Source organism: Seriola dumerili, unplaced genomic scaffold (genome assembly GCF_002260705.1).
Source record: "Seriola dumerili isolate Sdu_G_001 unplaced genomic scaffold, Sdu_1.0 BDQW01000018.1, whole genome shotgun sequence".
NCBI lineage: Eukaryota > Metazoa > Chordata > Actinopteri > Carangiformes > Carangidae > Seriola > Seriola dumerili.
Window position 1 is genome coordinate 826,406 of NW_019174273.1, and position 14,042 is coordinate 840,447.

General features: G+C 40.5%; 1 protein-coding gene across 1 annotated transcript; it reads left to right on the top strand.

Annotated features, from left to right (window-relative positions):
* The first annotated feature begins 7,041 nt into the window (after positions 1–7,041).
* On the top strand, positions 7,042–13,198 carry LOC111233470 (tubulin alpha-1C chain-like). Its single transcript, XM_022761295.1, has 4 exons — positions 7,042–7,156; positions 10,329–10,551; positions 11,358–11,506; positions 11,899–13,198. Exons 1-4 carry the CDS (start codon positions 7,154–7,156, stop codon positions 12,871–12,873), a joined length of 1,350 nt encoding a protein of 449 aa, XP_022617016.1. The 5' UTR covers positions 7,042–7,153; the 3' UTR covers positions 12,874–13,198.
* Positions 13,199–14,042: the final 844 nt, after the last annotated feature.

A 14,042-nucleotide genomic window follows, 5' to 3' on the forward strand; every position in this document is an offset into this window, starting at 1 on the left:
GCACTGTCTAATTCAAAATCATTTTCTCTTTTAAAATAGTTTCATTTGAACAGACAAATTATATTCAAATAACTTTAAGAACAGGACAAATCTATCCAGTAAGAAAAAGAAATTAGGGGCAGTTAGAAAGGACGTGCCAGTTTAATCATCTGCACATTTGCACATTTCAACTATTAAAGTACAGGCAGGCCCTGCAGTTTGCACTTCACTATAAGTTCCCCTATTTAGCATTCATGAGCAGTACATAAGCATTAAATAAATGGTTTATTACACATTGTGATGTAGTTGTAAACTGATTCAAAAACTGGACTGAAACCAGAAGAGTGGAGGCTGTTATAGTAGAAGATTAAATCAAATAACACACAATCGCACATTAGTGAAATGTTTGTGTAAAGTGCTCTTTAAATTGAGTACAGAAATGATCAGAGGCACCAACAGGAAATCCTTATAATATATATTAAAGATAAAGATGGTGAAAATTTCAGGGAGAGAGGGGTCAGCGCAAACAGAAAACTCAACTTGCACCACAAACAGGTTGTTTTCTGGGGAGGGGGCTCCTGAAGCGTCTTGGCCCTCAGGCTGCCGGTTGTGGCCGACGCACAGGAGCATCAAGTATTTTATCAGGAGAGCACAATTTTTCTGAGGCTCTGACTGCCGACTTTGATCTCTGCATCCATCCAGCTTCAATACAGCTTAACCCTTATCACTGCCAGCCCAGAGACCGCGAGCATCAAGATGGATTTATGGGCAGGGACCCCCGGTTACTTTCAACATGTAATCCATTACAGATTATTGCAGATTACTGATCAGATGCTTCAATAGCTGTTGTAATTATAAGTAAATTTGTTGGCAGAGATATTGGCACATATGTAACATTAGATTGATCCACTGATGTGAATATGGGCTAAATCAAATAATATTGCTTTATGGCAATGTCTGATTTTTATATGATTCATCGATGTGATAGAACATCTTGATTTGGCACATATTTAATTTGCCAGATTTGCAGAGAGCAGATAATATCTTATAGTTATTTTATTCATATATTCTTAATTGAACTGAACTGACTCTCCTGAAAGTTCCTGCTTAAGAGATTTAAACCCATGTAATCAGAAAAATCACTTTTAATTAAGCCGAGAGTCTCATCAAAGCCATGGATGGATCACTGAACGTGCATAGACCCAGTGCCTTGAGAGGTCAGGGGGTCCCTGGGCCAGAGCCTCTGTGTGAAATGACGCAGAGCTCAGTTGAAAGAGACAAAATGACCACAAATAAAAGCGACAAAACGACGACAAAAAAGAGGCTAATTACAATTGCAAATATCCAAAACAACCACAAAAAGAAGCAACGTACCCCCAAAAGATGCCTCAAAAAGAACAAAAAGAGATGTAAAATAACCACTAAAATACACAAGCGATCAAAATCACACATAAAACGACCAAAAATGCATTTTGTGGCACTTTCAGTCTAGGGGTCCTACATAGGAGGAGTGGGGGGCCTTTTATCTGCCTGTGCCAAGGGGCCTATTACCTTATAATCTGTCCATTGACCACAACTACAGACAATAAAAGATCACACCTGTTATTAATTTCTGGTTTTACAAATTCAAATGTGTGTACAGAACTTTATCGCTCACAACAGCTCCCTCACTTTAAAATGACAGGTGCACAAAGTATTGTACAACCAGACACAACTCAATAAACTGTGTGGGCTCTTTAAAGTCACACTACATCTCTACCAGAAACACAGCCAACCAGCGCTGCACCAACGTGGCTGTTCACTCAGCTGACGTTTTGTGTAAGAGCTTCATTTGTTCAGGAAATTAATGAAAACAGATTAGGGTTTTGTCAAGATGAAGAGTCCACTCAAAACACTTGCTCTAAATTTTCTTGTCATCAAAACAACAGATAATAATTGGAAGGGATTAGAGTTAGTTGTTTCTCGGGGTAAATCCTTCAGGGAGTCTGAATCTCTCTCAACAAGAAATGAAATTAGCATTCTCTGCTAACAGGACAAACAGTCGTCTAAACACTTGAATCAGTGGATTGGATTATTTCAGCCCAGAGACAGAGAACAGAATACACACAGAGGATCCCAGGAGGTACAGCAAGCACCTGAAACGTCCCACAGTTCGGAGCTAATTTATTAACAGGAATCTGGTGGAGGGGAGGGCAGATTTAATCTAGTTTAGCATAAAGTTTTTTTTCACATGTACGCTCAATCAGCTGATTTAACCAAGAGTCTTGTTCAGATTTAGGGTTAAATTATGTGTATTATTCCAGAGGAGAAGAGTTATGCTCTTACTACATCTACTCTCTCTTTTCACATCACAATCAGGTCCAAACATCTTTCTTTCTCCTGTTTCCTGAATAGTAATGTGGATCAATCATACCAATACTGAACATACTAAGAGATATAGATTGTGAGCATGTGTGTGCATATATGTGTGTGTGTATGTGTATGCATGCTGTGTTCAACTATGTGTGGTTTTCAGACAGATCAAACATTAGTTTCTTGGCTTCTAGACTAATTTGGTTTATTGCAAAGGGGGCATCACAGGTCAATGTGTGTGTGTGTGTGTGCGGTGGAGTGACTAATTTCTTCATCTGTATGTACAACACAAAACTCCTGCAACAACGTCCAGAGAAACCTGTGACCTGCATTATCGAGGACTCCCCCTTTCTTCTGACAGACACACATCACGGCGTTGCTGCTGCTCACAACTTCATATTTTCTTGAGCTTCAGTCTCCTTTTCTCTTCAGGTAAAATTGGTAACACGCATTTCTCTATACTGAACTCACTTCTCCCAAAACACAAAACACACAACATTTGTCTCCCAACAAGGAAACCATGTCATTCATTACAAACTGAGAAAAACAACAACACTAACAACAGCTATCATTACAATAAGAATCACCAATGTGCAACCTTGGAGTTGTATAGGTCACAGAAATGAATCACAAATGCTGCAATATCCTTTTTGCAACACAAACTACAGCTAAAGATACAAAAATACAACAGCACTAGTCGATCCTACAATTGGCCTCAGGTTCACCACACCTTTTGCACTGATCCATCCTCTGCAGGTGTGTCCAGATGTCTGATTGTAAACTTTCTACCTCCAAGAAGAAAAGAATTCCCAACTGTGTGCATACATGTTGCAGAACATAAAAGGTATCAGTTCAATTTTGTGTTAGGTTAGGTTTTGAACAGTTTTTTTTTTTATAATTGTATGTAAACATGTTAAATGGTCTCAAAATACAATGAAGTTTGATGGCGAGTTTAAGTGAGACAAGTTTTTGAAAGCCAGTTTAGTCCAGGCTGACTGCTGTTTTGAAAAAGTGAACTCAGTATTGAGAAACCAGATGTAGAAAAAAAATGTAAATGTGTTATGGCAACTACCATGGAAGGGAAGTAGGAGTCTTACTTGAGGCAACTTTTAGTCTCCATCTGACATCAGCTCCTTGGCTTTTTTCCATCCCAGTATCCATGCACAGTAGCAGCAGGAAACACCAGCTGCAATCAGAATGCAGCAATCATTAAGAGTACAGACTACACCTGTGATTTTCATATTAAAAATTACAACCTATAAACCCTGCTACTTCCTATGCCCACAGCCCCTCCCTGAAGCCAAACACATATTGGAAATGAGTTCACTTCTGCTACTTTAACATTTTTACATCACGGACTAATGCAGATATTTCAAAAGTTACAAACATGTCTAAATGTTACAATGTGGAACAACGCTAAAACTGCGAGAGATTCATGTTTTATGTGCACAACAATACAGACAAAACCATCCATAAGAACAAATTAGCAAGTTCCTGAGAGATTTGCGTAAAAAGTGCAAGAGCTACACATGATATGATAAATATTATATGATAAAATGATAAAAATCAATTAAAAAAACACTACTCTGTGAAGCAATATGCTGTATATTCAGATGTTTTTTAAACAACCGTTCTGTGGAAGATTGTTTGAAGGTGGAAGGTACCAGTCCTCCTGGCTGCAGAGTTCCTATAGGATTTTTCTCTATGAATATTCATGTTGATACATGAGCGTTACACCAGTGATTTCATTTACTATGCACTTTCAGTGTTGACACTTGATTGGCTGAATTTAAACAATATGCTGCATAATGTTGCGTCCATAAATTAGAGATAAATATTCCACTACTACGCTCCACTTTTTGAATGGAAGTCCATCTCACACATGAATACAGTTAGAACATACTGTACAAGACCAACATTTGTATATATATTTCCAGGCAAGAAAAGCTGCAAAACAGTCAGGATAAGTGAAGGAAAGAAATAGTTTACAGTCTCACCACTGAGGAAGGTGTAAAAGAAAAGTAATCTGTGGACCTCCGAGGGGAGGAGGACGAAACACAACACTTGAAAAAGATCTCTATTATCCGTCTATCGCAAAACTATCTCTCCTTTCCAAAAAAAGATGCTTAGGGGAGTGTTTGAAGAGGAATGAGCAGTTCAGGGGATGAAGCTATAGGCTCCCGTGGACTCAAGGGTTTGTTTGAGGATTATGAAGGCGGTTTACATTCAGAGTTGAGGGCCTGGTGCGATGAGCTCAGGCATCTGAAGGCTTCTGGATCAGGTCTGCATTCCCGTAAAGAATGATGGACAGGTAAAGTTCACAAACAGTGTGGCACGAGTGGACAGTATATGGGAAAACATTTGTGAGGTGAAAATGGAATTTGAGGACTTTTCTTCCCTTGTACCCAGTGAAATGACACCTTACATACTGGATGTAACTCACCACATTATAATTTTATGTTCAATGGTACAATAAAGATTCTAATATAAGTTGGTTGTAGGTTGCATACATTTAGCCTGTTTTCCAGGATCAGAAGTACATAAGCAGCTAATCTATATAGATATTTTGCTGAAACAACAACAATAAAAGAGGTAAAGAAAAATAACTGAATTGAGCTATTTTCATTCCCAGTGTGAAAATAAATCAAAGTACAAACCTTGATAGCAGCTGGATAAGACATCTTGTGCAAGACCTCGTTTCACTAAAATCGCAAATCAGAAAATCAGTCAGAAAACATGTCAATCAGATAAATATTTATCAAATCAGTATTGTAAGTTGTTCATATTGAAAAGACACATCTATGATTCTGAACCATATACATAGAAAAGAAAAAAACTGTGGCCTGCTCCTTTATAAAAAAAAGTTTTATTTGATGATGAACTTGGTTGAATTAACTAACAAAGGTCTTAAACTAGATTCTGACAATAAATGAAGGTCCAAAACATATGATCATTATACCTCAATTAATACCAATCTGTATTTAAATATAAATGGACGCAGACTCCGTGACGTCACCCACAGGCTTCTGAATAGCAGTTTGTGGGCTGCTCCACCATCACCATTTTAGTAGTGCCCATTCCACTTATCTCCCTGCTAATCCAAAAATGGGCAAAGAGATGGGATGTGTATGGAGCTAAGACTTGGTTTAATAAGTGTGATAAGCATAGGGTCCCATTCACATCATCAATACAGCTGAGCGTTTGGGCTAATTAAATTGCTGGCTAATTAGCTAGTTAACGGCTAAGCTGACAAGCCTGCTGCATGTTTTGCATGTTACCACAGACTGCTAATTAGTGATAACATATGAATAAAATAATAATAGAATTTCACTCACCTCAAAATACACGAGCACAGAAGTTCTGTGTCAGTTACCCACACAACAAGCCACATTATTTGCCCGATATTTGCATGAGAAACCTTTTAAAAGGAATACCACAAACATGGCCAACAGGTCACTTCAAGTGACTTGATATGACGTAAGGCACGCGGATTGGTCCAAAACGTGTATTTTGATGTCCGCCTTAGGACCTCAAATTTTTAAGTCTAAAGACACAGAAAGTAACGTCTTTACGCGTCAATTTGGTGTTAAGACATTTTCTGTCGTCTTTAGATGTACAAATTTGACGTCTGACGTGGACGTCAAAATAGAGGTTTTGGACACAGAGCAGAAATCACCTCAAATCATTAAACGTGACTGTGACAGCCCCCATCTGTCACTCAAAGCGGCCACGTGCTCAGTTTTGCATAAATGTAAACAGGTGAGTTATATAAAAATTCAGCCCCTGTAGGGTTGTCATGGGGGACGAAATTAGTTACAGACCAAAAGCTTTTTTTTCATACCATGCTGTAAACATGTTTATTTCTGCTGTAAAATTTGATATTTTAACATGAGTCTATGGGAAAGTTTGTTTTTGGAGCCAGCCTCAAGTGGCCATAGGAAGAACTGTCATTTTTGGCATTTCCGTGTTGGCTTAATGATGTAAATTCTCTTATGAAATTTGCAATTCATTAAATCACCAACTGATAGTGAATTTGGGGATTTAGGTGTGCCTGGGGGTCTGGATTACCCACAATTCAGCCTTGACAATATGACAATAACCAATCCCTGGAATTCAGGAGGATGGGGCCCCCTACCTTTTTAACACAGTGAGTATTGACTGCGTACAGCATAAAAAGTGGAGGTTGAATGTTGGAGACAAAATCAAAATAATAAGGACGCCATCTAGTGGCTGTAACCTACATTACAATTTCAGATAATCTTCAATAAATGAATCACTGCTGTAATGAAAACGTCATAAATTAAACAGTCGAGTTGCATAAAGAGAAACAGAATTTTAACAAACAATAATTCTAGTATAAGCTCAAACCAAAAGAGTGTCCCCCGAGGTTTCTTTTTTTTTCTTGACCCTGAAAAAAGCATTTGAGAATTAACTTAAAAATACTTCCTCAAGAGTCAAAGCCTAGGCAAACAGAAATACACACACAAAAAAACATTGTAAAAATACAAATATTATAAATGTATAATAATGTACTTATTCACTTTCAACCACTGGAACTAAACTGTTATGCAGCGGTGATTATCTCATTGGTGCTGTATGCGCTCCTTTTGTTCTGAAAGGCCAAACAGGAAGTCTTCTGTCCTCTTTGAAAAGTTGCAGCCTTAATGGCTCCACCTCCTCTCCCCCGCCCCCTGTAGTAGCTATAAAACTGTGTGTGTCGCACGTTGATGGAACTTCACTCACAGAGATCTCATTATAGGTGCACTGTGAGAACCTACAAGTTTGAAGTTTCCCCTCCAAAAAGGACAATCAAAGCAGCAGAATGGTGAGTGTTAAGTCATTATTACTATTATCAACAAATAATCTGTGGCCTAACTTCTTGGCTGACATTTTGAAAATGGCTGGCATTTTGTCTGGTAGGCCTTCTGGTGAAAATTATGAGTCATAGCTGAAATGTGACACAGAAAACACTTTAAAACTCTTATAATAATCAAAGATTTCCTCTTGTATCCAAACATTACTGAGCTTTTGTCTTTTGCTTCTACTCTAATGGGCCCTGGCTGTTTCTGAAAAACATTCTGGCATTGCTACGACACATAAAACAGATCCATGGAAAGGCTTTGTATGTTTAGAATAGGGAGAAACATAAAGTCAGACGGCGGAAATATGCTACCAGGCATGTGGCTCCGGCTCCAGTAAAGGTTAACTGCTTCCACATGGGGACTGGAGGACTGTCTGTCAGGAGGGTGTGCTTGTTTGCCCGGGTGGTTGGGAATGCTGATGTGGCTTCCAGCAGTGGCTTGTGTATTTTACATTTCTATTTCTGCCACTCACTGCCGTGCTGATAAGCTGCTGCATCACTGCAGACCGGAGGCTGCCACTTTTGGCTCTTTTGAATACATTAACTTTAAAGAAATGCACCTTTTCAAGTACAAAAAAAGCAGAATGTACAAGTATCACATTGTTTCTGTTGTTAAACATGAGGTGAGGCGCATGACATAAATCCTTGAGGCCTTGGATCAACATTTTTACGAGCTAAAGAGTCTTAAGTTCATTCTTCATCATGAGTTTAGGACACCGACTTTTCCCTTTTGACTTTGTTCCTTTGTGCAAACAGTGAGTGTGTTGTAATGTCTGCAGTTCATTTGTTAAGCAAATAAAAACAGAAGTAAGTAAATGAGCAGTTAACTGCAAAAAAAAAAAAAAAGACTTCTGGTGGCACTTCCTGTTGAAGCATTTACAACATGAAAGCATAGGATGTGTCATTTAGAATCCACCTTTTTAAAAGTAGTTAGTGTGGGTTTAGATGGAGATAATCAGCCTCTTCTGTTCTACATTTATTATATTCACATTACATTCTGGTTTTATGGTTTGCATCTGTTCTCAGGTTGGAAAAACATTCTTCCATTTCATTTTTTTATTCAGGAAACCTTGAAACCCCAAAGTGTTTTTCCGATTCATAACAAGTTTTTTACAGCACAATGCTCCTCTGTGTCTGCTCTCACATGCTGCGATCTCAACGTCAAACATGACGTACTTTCAGTCTGGGCAAGATACAGGAAGCAGATAATGACCCCCAGTGTGGGACCCCCCCCCTCCACTTCCCCCTTTTGCCTGGAAGTGTAACTTTCACAGGCCGTTTGTCTTGTAAACATGAGCCGATGTGGTGTGTTGCAACACCATGAAGCAAGCAGGCCACCACTCCCACTTTTGTCACATCCTGTCAGCAAATGTCAAAACTATATGACTCAGAAAAACAGCGGGGAAACTTACAGCTCATGCTTCATATTAGCGTAGTAATATTCTGCAGTTGCACGTTGCATTTTGCAGATAGACTGTAAATTAGCTTTAGCATATTACGTCCATGATATAAGCTGCAGCCTGGGAGTCGAAACGGGTTAGTGGGTTAGAGCTGCTGGGGTGTGAGAGTCTGTGTGGGTCGTATGATTGATGCCTCACTCAAAATAGCTGTCTGCTGAGCTGGCTGGCATCGCCATACTTGGCAACTTCCAAGTCACTGTGACCCCTCCTCTGCCCTCTGTCCTTAGCACAAGGTTTTTTGTTTTTCTTTCTTTTGGGGGGGGGGGTGTTCATGGGGTCAAAAGTCAACTAATCCAAAGTCACACTGATAAAAACATCGTTCTACAAGACGGTGGATATCTTGAAGTACAGCAGGTCACTCAGCTGTAACAACATCGTATTATGCCTGTTGTAATCCCTGAAAAATGTCTGCGCACTGAAGCTTATTAGATCTTGTCAAAGGACGTGTTCTGTTGAGCATTGCTGGAATCTGGTTGTTTGTGTTGCTAAAGACGTCACACTGGAAAAACACAACGACCGCCCCGGCTTATACATCACAGGAATTCCAAAACAACACAAACGTTTCACCGGCTCCTGTGTCACCTCCAAAAATGAGGTCATGGTCAGCGACAGATAGGTAACGGGTCTCTTTTCCCTCGAAGGTGGGAAGGTGGGATTATTTATCATACGTAAAGATGACAGGGTTGGGTTTACCTAAACGCTTGTCTCAGCAGGCGTGAAGAGTGTCACTAAGAGCAGCACAATGATATTTTGACAGCAGTACTCGACGTGTTTGTGTTCTCATATAACCAGTGACAGCTGGCCTTTTGTTGACACTCACTGCAGCAGCATTAAACACACAGCGGTTATAGATCAGCAGAGGTGAATCTGATTCCTGCATTTTTTTTTTTTTTTTTTTTTATAACACAAGTTACTAGATTTCTTTCTCCTACTTTTACCAGAAGTTAGGGTTTGTTTTCTTCTCTCTGTCTTGCACATTTGCACTTTTCCACTTTTTTTAAAAGGCTGGTTAACCAACCAGGACACACAACGTTGCATCCTCTACTCCCTCAGGCAGAATTGTCCTTCCAAATGAGACCAAACTTGTTTCAGGCCACGGCGTGTCCTCCTTCACGCTCCTCCACCACCCACATCATTTACCATTGACCTAGAAATACCTCAGCAGGGTGTGGGAGCACTTTGGCCCCTACAGACACTCTGACAAGCCTGTGTTAATCACCACCGCTCGCTTATTTAGATCGGCGACTTCTGAATTGATGTGTCACATCCTACTTGGAAGGATGTTTCAACATTTAACAGTTTTCAGCGAAGTTTGCGGAAGAGGTCTGGAACACAAACAAATGAATCTGTGATGCAAATGATGTGAAAGTGGTTGACTCCACCCAGTTTTAACTGTCATTTCCAGCAGGTCAAAACAGGTTTAAAGGCAGATGTGTTTGCATTAGCTATCCAGTAAAATGGTTTGACCTATTCATGTACTGAAAAGCTGTTGCATGATGAAGTCAGTGATAATTTTGACATTCAGTGGCTGGAAATGGAGAAAAAAATAAAGTTGAATTTAATCATAATGTGCAGCCAGATGTTAAATATCTCAAAATCAGATTGGATTTAAAACTTATTAAAGTTAAATTATAAACATTTAAACTCTAAAAATGTGCCAATTTTTCCCTCCACAGCGCGAGTGTATCTCCATCCACGTTGGGCAGGCCGGTGTCCAGATGGGCAACACCTGCTGGGAGCTGTACTGCCTAGAGCATGGCATCCAGCCCGACGGCCACATGCCCACTGAGAAGCCCACCGGTGGCTACGACGACTCCTTCACCACCTTCTTCAGCGAGACCGGCACGGGGAAGTACGTCCCCAGGGCCATCTTTGTCGACCTGGAGCCCACAGTTATTGGTGAGGAGGAGAAACACAAAAGGAAGTGAATACACTCCTACCCAGGAGGTGATGTTTAGGAGGAAGGGTCTTGCTCGACAACTGTTAAAAGACAACAGGAGCCGTTGTTTTAGAAATGGAATCATTTTTGAGTCAAAGTAACTTGACTTAAGGAACGTTAAACTTTCAAAGGGCAAGAAAGAAGGAAGCAACAAAGTCCATAAAACTATAATGATTAATCTGGCTGATGACCTGTTTGAACCAGCTCTTCTAAGACAGTGGAGCGACGCCACTTATATGAATTTATACTTTGATCAAAGGTCATATCAGATTATATAATTGGTATTGTGCATATAACGTTAATGCCATTGGTTGCATCCTGCTCAGTTAAATACTCATTTATGATAATTTGACTCCTACATCCCATTAAACTGAGTTTTTCAGCTCTGAATGTATTTACTTATTTTTATGAATTGAATTAAATTTTCATAAGTATACCCTTTTTTTTTTATTATATTTTTGCACTGTTATTTGTCACGTAAAGTTATGTTTTCTTTAATAAATGTACTTACAAAGTGGTTTGTAGATGTAAAATGATGCATCATTCAGCAACTGAATGGCCTATTTGTTGTCTCATATTTATCTGGAGAAAAGCAAAAACAGACCATTGTGTATTTTAAGTGTTTTCAGTGAAGTGTCAAAAATCAAGTTTGTGTCAGCGGGCTTAAAAATCTGTGCAATCCTTAGAAAAGAAAAACTCTTACAAAAAAACGTACATAAATTCCCCTCACTACCTTTTAACACGCTACCTCTGATCTCTGTTTTAGATGAGGTCCGTACAGGCACATACCGCCAGCTTTTCCACCCTGAGCAGCTCATCTCAGGGAAGGAGGACGCCGCCAACAACTACGCCCGGGGTCACTACACCGTCGGAAAGGAACACATCGACTCTGTTCTCGACCGGATCCGCAAACTGGTAAGACGGGCAGAAAGAGGGAGACTTGGAGCTGAAATTCAAACATTATTGATGTGATGCTTAAGAGCAATTTCACAACATCCAGAGCATGCCATTAATCATGCTGTCTGAAGTGGAGAAAACCTCGTCAGCTGTTAACTTAGAGAGCAGGGTGATTTGTTGCTTTTGTGAGATGATTTAAAAACCACCATGTCAAGAAAAAAAGAAAATTCTCAAGAAATGTTTATTCTTTAAAAAGGAAATACTATTCTTTCACCAAGAAGTGCAGTTTTTGAACAAACCTTGATATTCTGGATGTTATAAACATTAATTACTAATCAGACCTGAGAGCCACATGTTTGGTTTTTAGTCTGTTTCAAAATTAAACTGTAAATTCTTCCCCTCTCGTCCAGTCGGACCAATGCACAGGGCTCCAAGGTTTCCTGGTCTTCCACTCCTTCGGAGGAGGAACCGGCTCAGGCTTCACCTCTCTGCTGATGGAGCGCCTCTCAGTAGACTTTGGTAAGAAGTCTAAGCTGGAGTTTGCCATCTACCCGGCTCCTCAGGTGTCCACAGCCGTCGTGGAGCCCTACAACTCCATCCTGACCACCCACACCACCCTGGAGCACTCCGACTGCGCCTTCATGGTGGACAACGAGGCCATCTACGACATCTGCCGCAGGAACCTGGACATCGAGCGTCCGTCTTACACCAACCTGAATCGCCTCATCAGCCAGATCGTCTCCTCCATCACCGCCTCCCTGCGCTTCGACGGCGCCTTGAACGTGGACCTGACAGAGTTCCAGACCAACCTGGTGCCCTACCCTCGCATCCACTTCCCTCTGGCCACCTACGCCCCAGTTATCTCAGCAGAGAAAGCCTATCACGAGCAGCTCACTGTGGCTGAGATCACCAACTCCTGCTTCGAGCCAGCCAACCAGATGGTGAAATGTGACCCTCGTCACGGCAAGTACATGGCCTGCTGCCTGCTGTACCGTGGCGATGTGATGCCAAAAGACGTCAACGTGGCGATCGGCAACATCAAGACCAAGCGCTCCATCCAGTTTGTGGACTGGTGTCCCACAGGCTTCAAGGTGGGCATCAACTACCAGCCTCCCACTGTGGTTCCTGGAGGAGACCTGGCCAAGGTGCAGAGGGCCGTGTGCATGCTGAGCAACACCACCGCCATCGCAGAGGCCTGGGCTCGACTCGACCACAAGTTCGACCTGATGTACGCCAAGAGGGCCTTCGTCCACTGGTACGTCGGAGAGGGAATGGAGGAGGGAGAGTTCTCAGAGGCCAGAGAGGACATGGCCGCCCTGGAGAAGGATTACGAAGAGGTCGGCATCGACTCATTCGAAGAAGATGAAGAGGGCGAGGAGTATTAAAACAAATTGCAGAGGGATTGGATTAGAGGAAAGGTAGAGTTCTCTCAGATTGTCAAATGCTTCATCACCTCAAGAAATGATTTTAAAGTCATTGAGTTAAGTCTCCTCTAGAGGCAGTCTGAGTGTAAATGTGCAGTTTTATGACTGGTATGTAGACCATTAAAAAAAAACAAAAAAAAAAACACTAATGTTACTGCCAAGCAGCGGTTTGTCCAAGCTCAATCCCATGGTGTTTGGTTTTACTGAAAATGACTCTCCTGTGAGAGAGAATGTACCTTTACCTTCTTTTCTAATTAAAGAGCACCTATTCTTCTCTTGATCAAAAGTTTTCTTGGTCACAACCATACTGACATTATTATTCCTTAAAGTCTTTGATTTACGGTGCACCACTTATATAAAATATGAATTAAGATATAGAGCTATTAGTGAAATCTGTTTAGAAAAGGAAAAGTTTCTCAGAGGTCAAGGTGGTGTGTCTACAAATTAATAGTCCAAAACCTAAAGATATTTTATTTAAAATGGTATAAACAAAATAGAAAAACAGCAAATCTTCTTTTTGCTTGATAAATGATGTATCAAAATTATTGGATTAATTTGAATAAGATTAATTTTGTCAACAACTCGAAAACCTACACAAATTCAACTGAAATAATAATAATACTGATCTTAAGTGTTTTTTTTTTTTTCCACAATGTGGACAAAATAGAAATTTACTACTTACTTTAAATTAAGCAGATTACCAGAAACAGGACAAAAGCATCTCACGGCTGAGATTTAGTGCTTCTCCCCTGCGACACACTTTGGGTGTACGGCACAGCTTCCACCACAAGATGGCGGCGCTATGTTACTTTGAAATGCAGCTGAACCGCCATGACGATCAGAATTACACTTTCCAGAGTTCCAGTTAAAGCCTGAACAGTGAAATGTCTAAGGGCCTGTGACATTGAAGTCCTCTGATATTTTATATCTGTATTTTATTTCTTATTAAGATTTACTGGACAGTATCAGTCAGAAAGTTTCAACAAAACGTCCATAATCACAGGTTTCTCACCTTGTAGCTCTATAAGAGTACAGTAACAGTAAAATAGTTTTGCTGTAGTCTGTCTCCGCTGTGTCCTCCTCACTGACAGCTTGTTGTCTCTGTCTGCCTCTGACGAACCACAGCATAG

Bases quoted from the DNA above. Each gene is read 5' to 3' on its own strand.
- LOC111233470 (XM_022761295.1), top strand. The intron at 10,552-11,357 runs GTGAGGAGGAGA...TCTCTGTTTTAG, and splicing joins CCTGGAGCCCACAGTTATTG to ATGAGGTCCGTACAGGCACA. The intron at 11,507-11,898 runs GTAAGACGGGCA...CCTCTCGTCCAG, and splicing joins TCGACCGGATCCGCAAACTG to TCGGACCAATGCACAGGGCT.